The sequence below is a fragment of the Enhydra lutris genome, unplaced genomic scaffold (genome assembly GCF_002288905.1).
Source record: "Enhydra lutris kenyoni isolate GAN:26980312 unplaced genomic scaffold, ASM228890v2 scaffoldscaffold18, whole genome shotgun sequence".
NCBI classification, from domain to species: Eukaryota; Metazoa; Chordata; class Mammalia; order Carnivora; family Mustelidae; genus Enhydra; species Enhydra lutris.
Genome location: NW_019154102.1, coordinates 5,879,656 through 5,901,002, shown reverse-complemented (window position 1 = coordinate 5,901,002; position 21,347 = coordinate 5,879,656). Strand labels below are relative to the sequence as shown.

At 37.2% G+C, this 21,347-nt stretch overlaps 1 protein-coding gene across 5 annotated transcripts in view; it reads left to right on the top strand.

Annotated features, from left to right (window-relative positions):
• LOC111147965 (ankyrin repeat and SOCS box containing 3) overlaps positions 1–21,347 on the top strand; it is a 108,022-nt gene that overhangs the window by 75,855 nt on the left and 10,820 nt on the right. For 3 of the 5 annotated variants that reach the window (XM_022504274.1, XM_022504273.1, XM_022504276.1), the window contains 2 exons: positions 8,598–8,855; positions 16,254–16,384. In XM_022504274.1, the coding sequence (XP_022359982.1) occupies positions 8,598–8,855; positions 16,254–16,384 (389 nt within the window). Of the gene's footprint in view, positions 1–8,591; positions 8,856–16,253; positions 16,385–21,347 lie in introns of all 5 variants that reach the window. The other 2 variants (XM_022504271.1, XM_022504275.1) reach the window with 1 other exon arrangement.

The following is a 21,347-nucleotide window of genomic DNA, read 5'->3' as shown; positions in this document are numbered from 1 at the left end:
CTGCTTTGTGGGGAATTTAACTGAACGGGAAGCCTTTCAGAAAGGACTAAATCTAAGCGAGAGTAGCATCATAATCACCTATGCTCACATTTAATGTGTGTATATAAAAGAGTTGACTTAAGTATAGTACATTGCATAATTTTGGGCACATAATAAAAAAATCCCAAGGCTAATTTTTTTCTCCCTGCCATCTTCCTTTTATCTAGAAAACAATATCAATTAAACTTTAAAATCTGTACGTTTTTATTAGCTAATAAATGCCTGCTCTTAGTTTACATGTCAATCACTGAACATGCAATGTGAGAATCATTTGATTATTTTGGAATTCCATATAAAACTATGCTGATCAAGCAAGGAAAGTGTCATTCTCCCAGTAGGTTTTGTTTTAGTATATAAAGAGGGTAACATCGCCAGGTGTCTGGAGGAAAAAATCAAAATAGGAGAATTTGTTAATTTGTTGTTATTTCTTTTAGCAAGTATAGCATCTTAAAATTTGGATTCTCAGGGGCACCTGGCTGCTCAGATGGAAGAATGTGCTACTCTTGATCTCAGTGTCATGAGCTCAAGCCCCACGTTGGATGTAGAGAGCACTTAAAAAAAAAAAAAAAAAAAAAAGATTTGGATTCTCTATAGGCACACACTTAAAAATTAATTAAAATAATTTAAGTTGCCATTTAAAAAGCAAGGATAATTGAATATAATTTTCATTTAAAATATCTATTATATGCTTTTGTTCCATAATAAAACAATATATGAGTTTCCTTTACTCCATTTATCAACTATTACGAATTTGAGTTAACTTGGAAGACTCTCTTTTCTGAAATTAATTATTATTAAATATTCAAATTTTCAGAGATTTGGTAAGATAATGATATAGGTTTAGTGGTGATAAGTTTTGAAATTTTATTTTTATGGCAACCATATGTTCTTATAATTTTAGTCTGATTTTTGCATTTGTGTGTTTTTGATAGTTTTTGGCATTTCTCTGAGAAATTTAGTATTTGTAGCCCTTCTTGCACTTTTGGCCTATTGTGTTTCAGTAAGTTTTCATCTGCTTTTATGAATAGTCTGATGAATATTGAAAGGTGATGAAAATAATAAATATAAATAATGGCTCTGGGTTTTAAGTTTTCCTTTCTTTTTTTTTTTTTTTTTAAAGATTTTATTTATTTATTTGACAGAGAGAGATCACAGGTAGTCAGAGAGGCAGGCTGAGAGAGTGGGAAGCAGGCTCCCCCGCTGAGCAGAGAGCCTGATGCAGGGCTCCATCCCAGGACCCTGAGATCATGACCCGAGCCGAAGGCAGAGGCTTTACCCACCGAGCCACCCAGGCACCCCTTAAGTTTTCCTTTCTTTATCATTTTATGTTTTATTCAGCCAAGTTAACTTTTTAGCTCAGGATTCTAAACATTTTTGTTCTTTATCCCTTTGAGAGAGGATAAGCTTCCATTTGAAGCAATGATCTTTAGCTCTTCTCACCACAATTAGGAATGATGGAAAGGTGTCTTCTCCATCACTGTACAAAAAGCAGTCTTGTCCTTTAGGGCTAAAAAGTTAACAGCTGCAGTGACATGAAAGCATCTTTCAAAAGCACAGTTAAGTAATTCAATTCAAATGAGAAGATATAAGAAAAAGACTCCTTTTAACTGGAATGGGTGAAGGATTAGGGAAACTTAAACATTTCAGTACAATTTGAACAAGCGTTATTGCCTTTTATAGATGATTGTAGAACATGATCATGGCTTAACTGACTAGATTTTTGTCTAATTGATACTGATCATTGTTATCACATTACTTTTATAGAAATTGTGTCCAATCTCATCATCATATCACACATGGGTACACCTGACAGGACCTAATGTCTTCATTTTTTTTTCAACTGTTAACTGAGAGCCATTCAGTAAAACTTACTATGTGACCTTTTGATAATTCAGCCAATAAGTTGGTTAGATGTTTTGTTGGCTAATTGGACATAAAATAATCAAGATATTTGTCTGTTTTTATTTGTTTAAAATAAGTATTGTTAACATGTTGAATTTCCTTTTACTGTGCTTCTGTTATCAGGATAATGTTTCTGTATACATTTTTGAATTTCAAAGACCAGAATGATAAAAAGGGTACAAACCCTAAAAATAAGCCCTAGGCATTGTTTTTTTAGTTTTTAAACTTCTCCTCCCTAGTATCTGTTGATTTCCACTGTTTTATAACATGCATTCTCTTAATGTGTCACAGTTACCTCTTGATATTCATGTTAAATAAGATGGACTATTTCTTTTTAATTCGTAGGCTTTTCAAGAGTTTTCCAGTTCTTTGTTGGGGTTTGAGAGAAAATTTGTTTTAAGTGTTAAGGGACTTAACATGCATATTTCCATGTAATCTGTATTTTCACCAAAGGTTATCTGAGCCCTAGGGTCTATTGTTGCTCAATGGTATGTGATAATCAAGCTCATTTAGAACATAAGTTCCTTGTGTTTCTGGAGTTTACACATATATTTGGGGCTTTCTTAATAGCTTCCGCAAAAGCTCAGGGCATGCTGACAAAGTTTTATGATCATCCACTTCATTTTATGTTTATTGTTTGCCATATAAATGGTAGTTTTGTTAGAGAAGGGACTATAAATGTGGTACTAGGTGGTCACGTAAGCCTTTTAGGAGTGTGCTCTTGTCCTAACACAAGGCTGATAATTGGAAGATGTTTAGAGCTGGGTTTTCCAAAGTGTTTTTGTAGGATACTAATTCTGTGGGTCATTAATAGATATTACATAGGACACAGGGGTTTCTATAGTCAATTAAGTTTAGGAAACACAGAGTTAAACAATGTTCACTAAGTTTTTTTCCTGAAAAGTTTCCAAGAATTTTTCTTATGGTGATGTCTATGAATTCCTAAAGAAGAGAATGAGTTTACACAAGTTTGAGAAGTCTGAAAACACGGCAGAGGGAGAGGGAGAGGAAAAGAATCCAGGGCAAACGTAGACTTCCTGTAGAGCACAAAGCCTGATACGGAGCTTGATCTCACAACCCTGAGACCACGACCTGAACTTTTGTTCTTGTGTTTAAAGACTTTTGGGGGGATTTTAAATCTCTTTATTATTTTCAGATTAACAGTTGGACCTGTTAAAAAATTCAACTGAGTAAATTTGAAGATCTTAATTGGCTTTATTAAACAATTTATGAATCCAGCAGCATCCTATCTAGCCAGTAGAGGGAATCCCCACTGAACTAGACTAAAGAAAGGTTTTTAAAGGCAAAGAGAGAGCATTAAAAAAAAGGAGACAGGAACTGACTATCAAGAAATGAATGCATTGTTTAGACAAGGTTGCCCTCCTAAGGGGTTGGAAGAGTCCCTCAGTATTTTCTAATATTGACCAGGAAATTCCATGTTGACTGGTTAAAGGTCACATTCCTTACGGAGTTGAAACTGCAGTTAGTGACTTGAGGCCTTAACCCAGGTGATGCCATGTGGGGCCCATGATTTTCTTTTTAACAGATCCATGTCTTTAATTTTAAAGATAATTCTTCTGGGGGTGTCTGGTTGGCTTAGTCAGTTAAGTGTCTGACTCTTGATCTTGGTTCAGGATCTTGGTTCTCCCTCTCCCTCTGCCCTTCCCCCTGTTCTCATACTCTCTCTCCTTGTCTCTCAAATAAGTAATCTTAAACAAAAAATACTTCTGGGGGGGAAAAACACAATACTACTTCTGAGATGTGTCCGGAGGTTGAAGAAGATGTTTTGGCATTTAATTTGAAAATGTAACTAGCATACTTTATTTATTATTTTTTTTCTAGCATTCTTTTAAAAAATAAGTTCATCCTATAGTTCTCTCTTTTCTGACCTCAGTATATACCATATAGGATTTCTCAAATATTTTCATCATGGAGCCTTAGTCATATGGATCATTTTCAGGGTCTTGTGTTCCTTGGAACATACTTTGGGAAACATAGGTCTGGCCTTAAATTATTCCTCAATTTCATTTAACTATTTCATGAAACATTCAGTTTTCATAATAGAGAAGCAATATTTCATATAGTTGCTGTATTCACTGGTAGATTCACTGGTATATACTCACTGGTAGATTTTGGTTTGATATACCAGTTCTACCAGTTACCAGTTGTATGACTAAGCTTCACAGTTTTTGTGTCTAGAATGGAGATAATAGTAGAACTTACTTCTTAGGGTTCTTGTGGGAATTAAGGCAAATTTCCCATGTAACACATTTAACATAGTGCCTGGTGTAGAATAAATACTCATCAAAATTTCTTATTTTAAAGAATTATATGCGTGTATGTTCCTCCCACATTTTAGAGATGAATGGTTTATCTTTTGGCATTGTTCTTAAAATTTTCTTAGCAGGAGCCACATGTCTGGGTGCTATATTAAAGTTTTAATAAGAAAGTCACTAATTGTTTTATAGTTTTTTTCTGAATAGAAAATGGCTAGGGAACCCATCTGTAGCACTTACTTTAATAGCTTGCATTTAGGGTTCTCATTTACCTTTGTATTCTGTAGCAAAAGTGTGTTTCAAGAACTAAATCATTAAGAGCTAAAGTTATCTGTGATTAAGCTGTTGATGGCTTCAGAGCACTTGAGGGAAGAATTCAACCAGTCCCTGAATTGCACTTGTAAACACTCATGCCTTGAAAATTGCCAGGCTTCTCGAGAATTATATATCACACTTGTAGTGAGGCAGTTTTCTCATAGTTTACCTGCATATTTATTGGAACTCGTTCAACAGTGCATGTGTAGCTTGTCTGTTCTATAGTGGAATCAGCAAGTAATAACTGCAGGCAAAATAATGAGAGCCTAGTCAAATGAGGTCAAAGTGGTTGAAATAAATTGGTGATAACTGTTTAAAGCCATCAATCAGAAGTATATTCTTTAGCATTTTTTGTAGTGCAAGACTGCTGACAGCAAATCTCTCAGCTTTCTTTTATCTGGAAAGAACCAGAGGAAAAAATACATACCTACAGGGCTGTTTTCAAGAACAGTAATATGAATGATGGACTTCTTTTTTTTTTTTTTTTTTTTAAAGATTTTATTTATTTATTTGAGAGAGAGACAGTGAGAGAGAGCATGAGCGAGGAGAAGGTCAGAGAGAGAAGCAGACTCCCCATGGAGCTGGGAGCCCGATGCGGGACTCGATCCCAGGACTCCCAGGATCATGACCTGAGCCGAAGGCAGTCGTCCAACCAACTGAGCCACCCAGGCGTCCCTGAATGATGGACTTCTAATCAGGAACAAATAGCAACTTGGTAGGCAGGCAAAAAGGTTTTAATTTTTATGAAGAAATTTTAGAGGGGTGCCTGGGTGGGAGAAATGGTTGAGCATCGCATTCTTGTTTTCAGTTCAGGGCTGTGAGATCCAGCCCCGTGTTGGGCTCTGCATGCAGCGTGGAGTCTGCTCAAGACTCTCACCCTCTCCCTCTGCCGCCCCCACCGCCCCCACCACACAATCACTGTCGTCTTCTCTCTCTCAAATAAGTAAATCTTTTTTTTTTTTTTTAAAGATTTTATTTATTTATTTGACAGACAGAGATTACAAGCAGGCAGAGAAACAGGCAGAGAGAGAGGAAGGGAAGCAGGCTCCCCACTGAGCAGAGAGCCTGATGCGGGGCTCGATCCCAGGACCCTGGGATCATGACCTGAGCTGGAGGCAGAGGCTTTAACCCACTGAGCCACCCAGGCGCCCCTAATTTTTTTTTTTTTTTTTAAAGATTTATTTATTTGTTTGAGAGAGAGAAAGACCACAGTGGGGAGGGGCAGAGGGAGAGGGAGAGAGAGAAAGAGAGTCCCAAGCAGACTCACAGACTCACACTGAATGCAGAATGCAATGCTGAGGGGCTCAGTCTTAGGACCCTGAGATCACTACCTGAGCTGAAACCAAGGGTCAGGTGCTCAGCTGACCCTGCCACCCAAATGCCCCTCAGTTTTTCTTTTCCAATTGCTATGTAAATAACTAAAAGTAAAGCAGATACTGTTTAAGGTTTTAACTAAAGAAAAGCACAAACTGGAGATTAGAGGACATGGATTTATAAAAATACTCATGGATTAGGTAACAGTTTACTTGTTTACCACTATTTATTGCTATTTACTGCTTATTAAAGTTTATTGCTTTAAAATTTTGATTTCAAATTGTATGCATAAGTCCTCAGAAGTAGTTGGTTTCACATGACAGTGGCTTAAACATTTTATATTTGTTTTATCTATAATTTTTATGCTTTTATTTACTTAGATTACATGATATTGTGATTAATGAAATATTTTTTGTATTTATAGTTGTTTAAAATAGCATTAATGCCATGTGCAAAGGGAGAATGATTTTTTTTTTAAGGTTTTAATTTATTTACTTGAGGGAGAGAAGAGTGAGAGGGAGGGAGGGAGAGAGAGAATGAGCACAGAAGGAGAGGGTGAAGCAGACTCCCCGCTGAGCAGAGAGCGCAATGCGGGGCTCCATTCCAGGACTGTGAGATCATGACTTGAGCTGAAGGGAGGTGCTAAACTGACTGAGCCACCCAAGTACCCCGAGAGAATGATTTTATTACATATTTTCTTCCACAGTTGTGTACATAGTTGTTTACTAAGCTTTGAGACAGTTAAACTTAAAGCATATTTTTTAAGATGTGGTCACAGGGCCATCACAATTGCAGTTTTTGATGACTGTATCATATTTTGTACTTATCCATTATTATGTTGTTAAACAGGTAATTTCTTTGTTTTTGAAGTCTGTTATAGATAATACTATGGTTAATTTTGTACAAATAGGATATAATTTCTTTTTGTTTTAGATAAATTCCCAAGATTTATACTTACTCTATTCTACTTATTTTTTTTTTTTATTATTCTACTTATTTATTTTTTAAAGTAAGCGCCACACCCAACCTGGGGCTTAAACTCATGACCCTGGGGTCAAGAGTTGCGTGTTCCACTGACTGAGTCAGCCAGGTACCCCCTATTATGTTTTATTTTAATTGGTGTTTTATTTTAATTAATTTTAATTAATTATTAATGGTAACATACTTTATATATAATTTTATTTTACAAATACTTGTATAGTGTTAGTTTTGTGTGCCAAAAAGGTGAAGTAATTGGTTCAGAGTTCCATGGGTAATAAGCTGAGCAGGCTGGCTCCAGAGACTGTACCTCTTATAACTTTGCTGTGATATCTCTTTTGACATGTCTTGCCCAGTTAGCTTTCTCAGAAAAGGGTTATACTTATTTTCAGTCAGTTCAACCACAACTTACCAGTATTGGATGATACATTAAAAAAAAATAAAATTAACCAATTTAATAGATATAAAATGATATATTCTGCAAAACTATTTGATAAAGAAGATTAATTAAGAAATATAAAACTAAGTTAAATTTTTGTTCATAAAGAAGCTTTTCTTGTTTTTACCATTATAAACTTAAAAATAAAAGGGAAATTAACTAAGACTCTTGCTAAAGGAAATGGTATCTTGGAAATTCCTAGAGTGAGTCAGTCCTCTGTTTTTAGGGACTGATGACATTTTTAAATAAACTTTGCTTCTGGGGCGCCTGGGTGGCTCAGTGGGTTAAGCCTCTACCTTCGGCTCGGGTCATAGTCTCAGGGTCCTGGGATCGAGCCCCATATCTGGCTCTCTGCTCAGCGGGGAGCCTGCTTCCGCCTCTCCCTCTGCCTGCCTCTCCCTCTGCCTGCCTCTCTGCCTACTTGTGATCTCTCTCTCTGTCAAATAAATAAATAAAATATTTAAAAAAATAAATAAATAAAATAAACTTTGCTTCCAAGTATTTTGTTGTTAAGTACTTAATTGTATGAAAATACCACAGTTTGAGAAGAGTTTTCTATTTGTCAATGATAATTTTTAAAATTATCTACTTAATATGAATGTTTTAAATTCTAAGGGCACTACCTGTTCATAGTTGAAAATTAAAAACCATGCAGGAGGGTAAGATACTTAATTAAATACTTAATTAAAATCTTTAATTAAAAGGTAAAATACTCCCTTTACCCTGGTACCCTAATCTCAATTCACTAGACCCGTGAAGGGGGGTGCAGGATGAGAGGCCCTGAAATGTATCACTTCAGCTTAAAGATTGTTTTGAGTTAAAAGTAGTAAAAACCCAGCAGATACAAGAAAAGCTCTCTGCCTCTCCCGAAACCGCCTAACTTTACATTGGAAAGGAGAACCTGCAGCAGAAAGAGAACTATTTACCTTTACCTAGGGAACTCAATCTGAATAATAGGACAACCTTGTTTTTCCAAACCCCTCATTTCACCTTTCTGCTAATGAGCTCTCTCCCCTTTATATCCTCAGGCCCATATCCTGCTCCTTATAAAGGTCATGTTGCTTCCTTATCTTTGGAATTTTGTGTCTATGTGGATTCTCCATACTTACACCTATTAAATTTTATTTTCTCCTGTTAATCTGTCTCGTGTCAGTTTGATTCTGAGTCCAACTAGAAGGACCATAGGCAGAGGAAGTTTCTCCTTCCTGACGCATGTCACAGCATTCCACTATCCCATCTGCCATTTATTTTCCAGCTGTAAGTACTATTAAGTATTTGTAAGAATTTTTTAATATAAAAGTCTAACTTTCTTTCTCTCTTTCTTTCTGGTGGAGCTGCGAATTTTTTGGAATTGTGAATATTCTTTTGAAATATGGAGCCCAACTAAATGAACTTCATTTGGCCTACTGCCTGAAGTATGAGAAGTTTTCAGTATTTCGCTACTTTTTGAAGAAAGGTTGTCCATTGGCACCGTGGAACCATATTTCTGAATTTATAAGTCATGCGATTAAAGCACAGATGAAATATAGGGAATGGTTGCCATCTCTCCTGCTCGCTGGATTTGACCCACTGAATCTACTATGCAGCTCATGGTAAGAAATCCTACCATAGTAAAACATTTTTCCTTTTTGAGTGATATACTACCTTCAATTTCTCCCAATTTCTTAAGATTCCCATATTGGGAGAAGGGTGTGTGTGTGTGTGTGTGTGTGTGTGTGTGTGTGTGTGTGTATGTTTGCACATGATGGCTAGGTTAGAGTGAAGGAGTAGGGGATTCCTAATAGTGAGATTGAATGTAAGAGTCCTAATAAAAAGTAAGAGGTGACTGGAAGGGAGTAGGAAAGGATGGATTCTTTGGAGAGGGCCATTTTTTCTACTTAGGCCATCTCTCATGCTCTTAAAAATGTCTGTGACTCATGGAACCAGAAAGGACCTTGAATAGCCAAAGGAATATTGAAAAAGAAAGCTAAAGCTGGTGGCACCACAATTCCGGACTTCAAGCTCTATTACAAGCTGTCATCATCAGCACAGTATGGTACTGGCACAAAAACAGACACATAGACAATGGAACAGAATAGAGAGCCCAGAAATAGACCCTCAACTTTATGGTCCACTAATCTTCGACAAAGCAGGAAAGAATGTCCAATGGAAGAAAAAACAGCCTCTTCAACAAATGGTGTTGGGAAAATTGGACAGCCACATGCAGAAAAATGAAATTGGACCATTTCCTTACACCACACATGAAAATAGACTCAAAATGGATGAAGGACCTCAATGTGAGAAAGGAATCCATCAAAATCCTTGAGGAGAACACAGGCAGCAGCCTCTTCCACCTCAGCCGCAGCAACTTCTTCCTAGGAACATCGCCAAAGGCAAGGGAAGCAAGGGCAAAAATGAACTATTGGGATTTCATCAAGATCAAAAGCTTTTGCACAGCAAAGGAAACAGTTAACAAAACCAAAAGACAACTGACAGAATGGGAGAAGATATTTGCAAACGACATATCAGATAAAGGGCTAGTGTCCAAAATCTATAAAGAACTTAGCAAACTCAACACCCAAAGAACAAATAATCCAATCAAGAAATGGGCAGAGGACATGAACAGACATTTCTGCAAAGAAGCCACCCAGATGGCCAACAGACACATGAAAAAGTGCTCCACATCCCTCGGCATCAGGGAAATACAAATCAAAACCACATTGAGATACCACCTCACACCAGTCAGAATGGCTAAAATTAACAAGTCAGGAAATGACATGCTGGTGAGGATGCGGAGAAAGGGGAACCCTTCTACACTGTTGGTGGGAATGCAAGCTGGTGCAGCCACTCTGGAAAACAGCATGGAGGTTCCTCAAAAAGTTGAAAATAGAGCTACCCTATGACACAGCAATTGCACTACTGGGTATTTACCCTAAAGATACAAACGTAGTGATCCGAAGGGGCACGTGCACCCGAATGTTTATAGCAGCAATGTCCACAATAGCCAAAGTATGGAAAGAACCTAGATGTCCATCAACAGATTAATGGATAAAGAAGAGGTGGTATATATATATATATACACAATGGAATACTATGCAGCCATCAAAAGAAATGAAATCTTGCCATTTGCGACGATGTGGATGGAACTAGAGAGTATTATGCTTAATGAAATAAGTCAATTGGAGAAAGACAACTATCATATGATCTCCCTGATATGAGGAAGTGGAGATGCAACGTAGGGGGTTTGGGGGGTAGGAAAAGAATAAATGGAACAAGATGGGATTGGGAGGGAGACAAACCATAAGAGACTCTTAATCTCACAAAACAAACTGAGGGTTGCTGGGGGTTGGGGGGGTCGGGAGAGGGTGGTTGGGTTATGGACATTGGGGAGGGTATGTGCTATGGTGAGTGCTATGAAGTGTGTAAACCTGGCGATTCACAGACCTGTACCCCTGGGGATAATAATACATTATATGTTTATTAAAAAAATTTAAAAAATTTAAAAAAAATGCCTGTGACTCAATAGCCAAAATATGGAAAGAACCTAGATATCCATCATCAGATGAATGGATAAAGACGTGGTATATATATACACAATGGAATACTATGCAGCCATCAAAAGAAATGACATCTTGCCATTTGCAACAACATTAATGGAACTAGAGGGTATTATGCTGAGTGAAATAAGTCAATCAGAGAAAGATGATTATCATATGATCTTCCTGATAATGAAGAATTTGAGAGGCAGAGTGGGGGGTTTGGGAGGTGGGGAAGAAAAAAATGAAACAAGATGGGATTGGGAGGGAGAGAAACCGTAAGAGACTTTTAATCTCACAAAACAAACTGAGGGTTGTTGGGGGGTGGGGAGGTATGGAGAGGGTGGTTGGGTTATGGGCATTGGGGAGGGTATGTGATGTGGTGAGTTCTGTGAAGTGTGTAAGCCTGATGATTCACAGACCTGTACCCCTGGAGAAAATAATACATTATATGTTAATAAAAATAATTTTAAAAAGGCCTGCGAAAGAATGGTTTTAGCTGCTTTGGAGATTTCTGTTGTCCTTTAGTCTACTAGAGTGAATACATTCGTCCTGTAGCATTTTGTCTATTTGAACTTGGTCTCCCTTAATAAATACTGATTTGTGAAGTAACTGATGATATATGAAAGTTGAGTCAGGATTTTTCTTGGGCAAGAAGAGGACACTGTTTCTGCCAGCCTTCAGCTTTTGCAAAAGTTTTAAGTGTCTAGATAGAACTGAGAAGGTAATTGTAGCAATGAAAGAACTCTTGGTCTGATAAGTGAAATGAGAAAATAGAATGAAAGTCTCTAAGAAAATGGAGCACATGGATATTTTATAAAATTTCAGTGAAACATCTAGATGGCTTCATTCTTGTGCTTCAAAAACTAGTGTTCCCCTCTCTCTGCCTGCCTCTCTGCCTACTTGTGAGCTCTCTCTGTCAAATAAATACATAAAATCTTAAAAAAGAAAAAAAGCTAGTGTTCACTGAAATAATGTTTAGTCAAATACTATATTTTGCATTTCAGCAGAAAAGTGCTTTGATATCTTGTTATTTGAGTTTTTCATTAGAAAAGAGGTCCTCTTTGTGGTTCATGCAGGCAACATTAGTATTCTGTACTTGCATGTTTAGTTTGTACTTCTGGGACTCCATCTTTCCCTTGGTGGCTTCTATACCTGCATATGATGAATAGGTCTGTATTTGGTAGGATCTCAGTACCTCACCTTTTTACTACATCTGCCAATATATAGAATTCAGGAATTTTTACCAAGTAGAGGTTTTATGCTTAGGGCTATCATCCCTTTTGATACAAAGTGTTTCAGGTATGTGGTTTATAAGGAAAAACTGCTTTCTGGTAGGTTGTTTGAGGAACATAGAAGTAAAAACAAAGTTGAGATATGCATTCTGATTCCCATTTTACTTTTTTGTGTATAGCTTTACAACAGGTGGAATACCTAATTGTATTTACTTCTTTCCTACTGGCTGACTAATACCCAGTCATTTGTCAGATACTCATTGTTGCAATTCTCTCTATATCTTTTCAATAAAATTTCATAGAAATCCATTGTGTTTTTAGATAATTGAATGAAATACAAAGATTATTGACAATTATTGAGGAATCACTGATCTTTAAAAGTTATTTGTATGTGCTTATTTGTCTTAAACCCCCATACATGTGCATGCATACTAAGATAGAAACACTTGCTAAGAAATGGTCTATCTAGCTATGGACAAAGTCATTTAAGTACCCTTAACTATTAGTTTAGTGAATTTTATAGTTGTTTTGGGCTCCTGACAGCGAACAGCAGTTGCCTCTCAGATTTCTACGATTCACTCTCCAACTGCTTCTATAAACCCAGCCAGCACGTGGGGTAGCTATGGACAGCACTGACAGTATGTCTGCGTTTCTCTGTCACCCAACGAGGTGCTTGTCCTCATGTCTCCCACTCTCTTCTCAGCAGTACTCTTTGTGTTCCTCTACTGAAGCTACTAACTTGACTCTGTACTACTTGTCCATTACTTTCAGCCTTCACATTAACTTCTGGTTTTTGGTTTATTTTTTCTTTAACCAACACTTAGTAGGCACTATTTTAAGTTTGGTACTGTATTAACTCATATAATATAGAATACAGTGGATACTGTTATCTTTGTTTTACAGAGAAGGAAGTTGAGGCCCAGAGTATTGAACATACTTGCTGAAGCTCACATAGCTAGTTAGTGCTAGAGCTTAGGTTTGAACCTAGGCTGTCCTGTAGTGTGGTTCAAGTCTGTCTTTCTAAGCACTGTGCTATGCCGCCTTAGTCCTGTGTGTCCACATGGGCCCTATAGTTACATCATTTAATTTCAGCGATCTTAATCCCTTGGCTAACCTGGGAGGGATATGTGCCAACTTCTTTTGCTCCTTCCTCTTCCTAAGTTAGGAAGAACCTATACAGGGAAAAAAAATTAATCATTGCCTCTTTTCCTTTCCTCCTCAGCCAACCACCTAGACTGCTGGAAGGAGAGGGAATTATTTAGCTTTATTCTCCCAGAAGGCTTTGTAAAATACACTCTTCCAGTCCCCGGTCCTGATACAGGATCCTCCCTCTCCCCATGTGAATAGTTTGTTTAAAAATGTGTGTGTTATATGGAGTACCTAGGTGGCTTAGTTGGTTAAGGGTCCAATTCTTTTTTTTTTTTTTTTATTTGACAGAGAGAGATCACAAGCAGTCAGAGAGGCAGGCAGAGAGAGAGGAGGAAGCAGGCTCCCTGCTGAGCAGAGAGCCCGATGCGGGGCTCGATCCCAGGACCCTGAGACCACGACCTGAGCCGAAGGCAGTGGCTTAACCCACTGAGCCACCCAGGCGCCCCTAAGGGTCCAATTCTTGATTTCGGCTCAGGTCATGATCTCAGGAATGTGAGATTGAGCCCTGTGTTGCACTCTGGGGACTCTGGACTGGGTGTGGAGCCTGCTTCAGATGCTCTCTCTCTTCTCATCCCTCTGCCACCTGCCCCCCTCATGTCCCCTCACCTCTGTCTCTGATGCTCTCTGTCTCTCTATAAAAGGGAAAAAAAACCAATATGTGTCTTATATTTCTCGTCATAATTTCTGTGTGCTCTATTCATTGGGTGTGTTAGGACAGAAAAGAGTTGAGAACCAGTAAGCTACAATTTATTTTGAAGTAAATTGTAAAATTTTCATCTATCTGGACTGAGAATACCGCTTACATATATTTTACTCCAAATGAGTAACTTTAGTCACTTTATATTCATTAGAAAAATACAATGGAAAACTTCACTTTAGCAATGAAAATGCTTAACATGGTCAAATTTTTGTTCACTGATCTTTTATTGAATGTATAAAGCTAGTGTTTATGCTGAATATGATAAATGTTTTGCTTTCTTTGATCAAATTTACATTCAAAGAGCTGTTACAAGAAAAATTCTCCCATAAAAATTCCAATATGTTGTTAAAGTGGATTTTGGTTGTATCTTATTTATATCACACATAAGTCTGTTGCTTACTCTTTGTCATGTAAATTATAAATGTCTTTCCTCGTATTGCTTGCCTTAAACAGTCTTAAAAAATGTATCTGGCTGAATAATTGCCTGTCACAATATGATCTACAGAGTTGAAATATTTTTTCAACTTTAAATGCAAGACTAGGTACACCCCCCAGCCCTTGCCCAAATGTAATAGGTGAATAATAGAAAGTAAATGTCATCTGTGCATTTAGTTGATTAACTGTCACTTGTTTATGATTGTACAACTGCTTTGTACAATGTAATGGTCAATGTAGTACAGTAACAATACATTTTTAGTGGCATTATCAGCATTTGTAGAATACACTCACCATTATATTAACTAAAGTTGTATAAACAGATTTATTTTTTACGTGTGTGTTTAGATAACTGCATAAAAATGATTTTGTGTTTGGTCATAGACTTAAAGCACACTTTAGCAGAAAAATGAAGCCATTAAAAAGGAAGTAAGGAGCTAGAATTAAGTAACCTTTGGTGCAGGTTACTAGAAAGTCAAGGGAATTGTTTACTTTTGAGTATATTTTATCATTTTATTTATTCTCAATATTTCCTGATAAGTTATGATTTCACTGAGAGCTTCCCAAGAAGTAGAAGAATTTCCTAAAGCATTTGTGCTATACTTTTTAAGTTCTTTCTTATTTATGCTTGCATATTAGAGAATTAAGAATTTGGGAAATAATTTTCATGGTTTCTAATCAGTCATTTCAAGGACACTCTGACCCTGAGTTATAAGAATTAAGTTATCTTTGAGATGATATGTTGAGAGTATTACTCAATTTCTTTCCTTTCATTCTATTTTTCCCCCTTCTTTAGTCCTTGCTTGGTAATGTCTTCAAAAAAGCACCTTGGAAGGAATTTCTGAAGTAGTTACCAGAGGCTCTAATCATTTTATTTTTATTTGAACAATGTGATAGAGTAGGGGAGTATCTAGTTGAGAACAACATAGGTAATCCTGTTAGAATTTGGAGTTACCCTTAAGCTATGACTAAATTTCATGTGTATAATGTTTTAAGTCCTATCAAAAATGCAATACTGAAAATTTCAGACCACTTCTAGTAATAGCAAATATTTATGTAACATTTTTGTTTTAAAAACTATATTTATATGTTGTTTCATATTATTTTCACCAAAGTGAACTGAGATAGGCAGGTTAAGTATTATTCCCATTTTAGAGACCAAGATCTAGGGCTTAAAAAACTTAGGGAAAAAAAAAAAAAAGAGAGAATGAGAGAAAGAAAGAGAATTTAGGCAAATATTTGTAAGTAGTAGAGGTAGTATTAGAAACCAGAACTTTTCTTAGACTAATGCTCTGTTCAGTAGGATTCAAGTGCTTATAAAATTGGGGGGAAAGTCTCCTCTGGCTGGATTGGTAGGAAATTTTGATATTATTTTGAAAAAATAGAGGGAAAACTGTTTGTCTTGAACACCTTTCAGTCCTTAAAGACAAAACTTACTCTGGTACATCTTTTAGAACTGAATCTGTAGTGGGGAAGGTTCCTAGAGGGGTACAATTTTATGTCCCTGGGAGTTGGACAGAAAAAGTTCGTCTCTCCCATATATTTGGTTTAGAGTTAACTTTGGGTATTTGGGCATTATCCTTTCAGGGATGTTAAATTGTGTGTATGTGAGGGGACCAGTTTAGGTTCAGCAAGATGGTCCGAGTTGGAGGAGGTAATGGCAAGTCCACAGATGGCGCTGGTGCTGTTTCTCTTTTTCTTACCATTGATGCTGAGAAATGGGGATTCTCTGGTCATCTACTGGACAAGTATACACAGAATCGATTCATTTTCTTCTAGGAACCTGTAGATGATTATTTGTAGCCACTGAACTTCCTCCAGTTACATGATTATTTTCTGTGCCTCAGTTTTTGCTCTTCCTTCTATACTGCAATGTTGTAAGAATAGTTATGTGGTGTTTGTTTTCAGGATGAACCCTTTTGTGTCTAATGGTGTGTTAACGTCTTCCCAATATAGGATTGACTCAGTCAGTGATGATACCCTTATCTTCACTTTGGAGTTTACCAATTGGAAGAGGCTTCCTCCAACTGTTGAGAAGATGCTCTCCACTCGTGCCTCAAACTCTTGGGCTCTGCAGCAACATATTGGTAAGAAAGTACAATTTTAAACATGTTTCACTACTTTTTCTTCTCTTCCTCCTCTAGCTATGTTATAATTTTAAGCGACCAGAGTCAATGGAGAGCATACATTAAATTGGGCATCATTTGCATTTTCTTTACGTGGAGAAAGGATGGGGCTGTGGTGGTGGTGATGGGGGTCATAGTAATTTCCTTCAACAAAAGTCATATCTGACTTGGTAAGTTTAGCCTCAGGAACGGGTATTGATTAATATTTTTATTTAATGGTATCCTTTTATTTCTAGTAAAGCATTATTTAAACAAAAGTGAGTCCTAAAATTGTTGTTAGTGTATATTTAGTTTGTACTCAGAAAAATGCTGAACCTAATTTTCCTCTTAGGAGTGTGTGTGGATTTGTGTTCTCTCTTTAATAATTTGTCATCTCTAAAAGGAAATATTACCATCCCTTATTTTATACCTGTTCTTACTGAATGCATGCCAGTGTGTTGGTATGATAAAACTGTCAAAGTGAGCTTGGTGAAAATTCTGTGAATTGATTGATACTTTAAATGACTGTTTCAAAAGAAATTCTAAACTTCCTCTCACCAAATTTTTTTAAGCTAGTTATAAAAAAGCATACAGCAGAAGATTTTACACAAGGAAACCAGTTTAAGCTGAACATAATATATTGCCAAGTATTCCTATTTACTTATTCAGATTTATTTTACTTTAACTATATTTTGTTAAACAGATTATATATCTTAAGTTGGGAAAATTATTTCTTCGCTGCTATTTTTACATGAAATGTAGCTCTTCATAAAACACGTTGAATAGGTTTTTAACAAGTGAACTTATGCATATGTAGAAATGTGTCTTGTAATTTCTTGCAAAATTACATTTAAGTAAATTTTTTCAATCAAAAATAGACACTCAGGGGACGCATGGGTGGCTCAGTTGGTTAAGCAGCTGCCTTCGGCTCAGGTCATGATCCCAGCGTCCTGGGATCGAGTCCCGCATCGGGCTCCTTGCTCATAGGGGAGCCTGCTTCTCCCTCTGCCTCTGCCTGCCGTTCTGTCTGCGTGTGCTCGCTCTCTCTCCCTCTCTCTCTGACAAATAAATAAATAAAATCTTTAAAAAAAAAATAGACACTTAGGAAAATATGCTCTTGAACTGAGGTGTATTCAAACTCTTAGAGAGTTTCTATTGAAGAAAAAAGTAATCTGTTTGGAGTTCTGAGTCTTTTCATACAGAATTTCTTTAATGATAATGTTGGAAAACTTACTTGCATTTAATTCTTAATGTTGAAAATTGCATCTTCTTTTACTAATTATGTATCTGAAGCAGCAGAGAACAAATATCTATTCAAAATAGATAGAATATGAGACAATGGATTTTGGGAACAAAAGTCAAATGAGGGAGCATATGCCAAATGGGAAAATCATTGCAGTATATCAGTTAGTAAAGATATGTGAGAGTTCACTCTGAAGACTGTAACATATGGCAGGGTTGTCCAGATGAAGGTAAATCTTGTGCATGAGTACATTACCCTACAGTGGACTAAATCCATCAAGGGCTTCTTTATTTAATTAGGCACTAGGTAGAGCTTGTGTAGGGTAATAATCATTATCTCTAAGAGGATTTTATTTTGGCTGAAGATTTGCAGAAGTCTTTCTCAGAAGTACTAATGTAGCTGATGCTTTTCTGGCCAATTTCTGTAGCCCAGTCCTCTTTTCTTGGTTCCATTCCCATGTATACAGCTGCCCTTTGTATTTCCCACGTTTTGACATATCCAAAATGTGAACTTGTCAGTTGTTTTTCCAACTAGTTCTGCTGTTCCTTCCGTGTCCTGGTTTGAGCAGTGGAAGGGCTTGGAGCTATTGGCCTCGAGTGGTGAGTTCTTCCTGGCAGCTCTTTGATAACTTGTTTCATCATGACCAGTCTTGTTCGACAAGGATGACTTTGCGCCTGCTGCTTGGCAAGGTCTGCCAGCATTTTTTGGTTGTCACAGCTGGTGAGGGCGCTCTTGTCATCTAGGGGGTAGCGGTGAGGGAGGCTGCTAAACATCCTACGATGTGCAGGGCAGACCAAGAATTAGCTAGACTCAAATGTCAGCAGTGCTGAGTTTGAGAGATGGATCTACATTGTCTTCTTGGGTTGTCCGGTTTTAGGAAGGCCTTTTAATTCCTGTCATGGGAAGCCTTTTCAACCCTGTTCTTATTGCACACTACTTAGGAAAAGCTTGCATTCTTCCGGCTAGTTATACTGGTCTCTCAAGGTATACTTTACTGGTTCTTCTTGTGCAGATAATGGGAGTCATTTAATGTCAGATTTTTTAGTAAGGCTGAGGAAAAGACATGTCCATCTACTCAGTTGTCTGAATTTCTAATAGTATTACGCTTTTTTTCCTTTCTTTAGTTCAAGGCTCTCTCTCAATATACCCAGCTTCCCTTTTTGCCTTCAGTTTTCGGGACACCACATTTCTTTCTTTCTTTTTTTTTTTTCTTTTTCTTTTTTCAGTAGGATCCAGGCCCAGAATGGAGCCTGACTCAAGGGTTGAACTCATGACTTTGAGATCAAGACCTCAGCTGAGATCAAGAGTTGGATACTTAACCGACCAGACCGCCCAAGCACCCTGACACTCCCATTTTTGTATATAGGTTATCTTTATTTGGATCTTTAGTTGTAAGATTTCTGGTGAGCAGAAACATGACCAGAAACAACACCAATGGGAGTGAGCCCAGAAAAACAACTTTTGACTATCTCTCAAATATATGACAGTCTTGCTTTTACCCACTTTCTCCAGTAACTTATCATGGTAGTAGAAACTACATTGTCAATATATTTCTTTAAATTTTTTTTGAAAAGATGCTTCTTGCAGCTCTACAACTATTAATGAGCTCCTAGATAATTTCAGCTCCGTAGCTTGTTAAGTATATTGGTATCTATCTCAAGGAAAGGATTTTCTCCATTTTTTTTAAGGCCTTTTTCAAGTCTTGGAGATGCCATGTACTTGGTCAAAATTCTCCTTTCCTTTCCTTTTTCCTCCGTAAGAAAATAGCAAGTTGCTCTGGTAGTTTATAAATAAAAAGGACAACTAGTCCCTTGCTGCTCGTCTTTTAATCATGAAGTCAGATTTGTCTTCAAAAAGTTGTTTTTGTTTTTGTATGAGAAAGGAAATGTTATACCAGGTAAAATTTACTGACTGTTCACAGTTTTAATGACAATTTTTAAATCATATGCCTTATATATACATCTTAGAAACATCATTTTAACCACATAGTAGTAGACTTTTTTTTTTTTAAAGATTTTATTTATTTATTTGACACAGAGAGAGAGATCACAAGTAGGCAAAGCAGCAGCCAGGGGAAGCAGGCTCCCTGCTGACCAGAGAGCGTATGTGGGACCTAATCCCAGGACTCTGAGATCATAACCTGTGCCAAAGGCAGAGGCTTAACCCGCTGAGCCACCCAGGCGCCCAGTAGTAGACTTCCTCATAAAAAAAAACTTGCCAAGGGGCGCCTGGGTGGCTCAGTGGGTTAAGCCGCTGCCTTCGGCTCAGGTCATGATCTCAGGGTCCTGGGATCGAGTCCCGCATCAGGCTCTTTGCTCGGCAGGGAGCCTGCTTCCCTCTCTCTCTCTCTCTCTCTGCCTGCCTCTCCATCTACTTGTGATCTCTCTCTGTCAAATAAATAAATAAAATCTTAAAAAAAAAAACAAAAAACTTGCCAATCCCTGACCAGCTGTCCAAGATAAAGTCTAAGTAATTACATTCTTAGGGATAAAAGCACTTGGCTTAGTTCATTCCCCCTTTAATGATCAAATATGTATAATTCTATCCAGAGTAATATAAGAATCTGAATTCTACAAAGAATCTAAAAGGGCCCTAGGAAACTCTCTTGATCTATTCATTTCAGTGTTCTTCTGCTTTGTTCTAAAAAGGATTTAAAGTAGTTTATACATGTAGATTATCACAGAACAGTGAAGCAGAAGTAAAAAGTGAAAGCAAAAGAAAAATGAAAAGTAATATTGAGGATGGATCGAAAATGGAGTCAGGGAGTGCTTATAGATCCGAAACTGTCTGTGGATAGGCTATAAGTGTGGCGCTGACTAACCTCTCTAGTCATTGACACTAGGTTACAGAGATCATTATGTAAAACAAGCTTATTGCTCAGAAGTAATATTCATGGACAATTTTCTAGACAGTATCTTGGCAGCCATAGTTTCTCAGGACTTTATTTTACCAGTCTTGAATGTGGGCTCTTGCTATCATACCTAACTATAATTCAATAAAAGTAGATCTTCAGGGATCATCAGTACAGTGTCATCCAGGTATTAAGGTATCTGTTGCTCTGAATTGACCAGGGCTGGATTTGTAATATCTGGAGGAGTGGATGACCTATATGTACTTCAGCAGTTCTCTCTAAATATTACATCTTTCAACTCCATTTCTTTAGAAAATTTTATTTACTTAAGTAGTATCTACACCCCACACGGGGCTCAAACTCATGACCAAGATCAAGAGTCACAGGCTCTTCCAAATGAACCAGCCAGGTGCCCCTAAATTCAGTAGTTGTAATAATAGTAGTAGTTAACAATGAATCTAAAATTACACTACTTAAGAAGCATCAGTGCACTGCTATTTTATGTTGCAGGTTGAGTTGAGAACATATTTTTAAGAGGTAGTTGAGCTTCAAAGTAGAAGCAAAACAAAAATGGAACATAAAGGTTGATTTGTGATAGGTTAAATGTTCTGTTTGTGAAACCCAAAGAACATTATGAGAACTCCTTGCTAAATATGGTGGGCTGAGCAAGTATCCGCAACCAGCGTTTCCTCTGAAACTTTGAGTAGTACTCATAGTTTTGGATCAATCTTCAGAGCAATCCTCATGTACTCTTCATGACAAATCCCTGCCTGCAGTAAGTACACCAAACTGACATGTAGCACCTTATTTTAAGAGATTATTACATTTGCATTTAAAAAATTGAATAACTA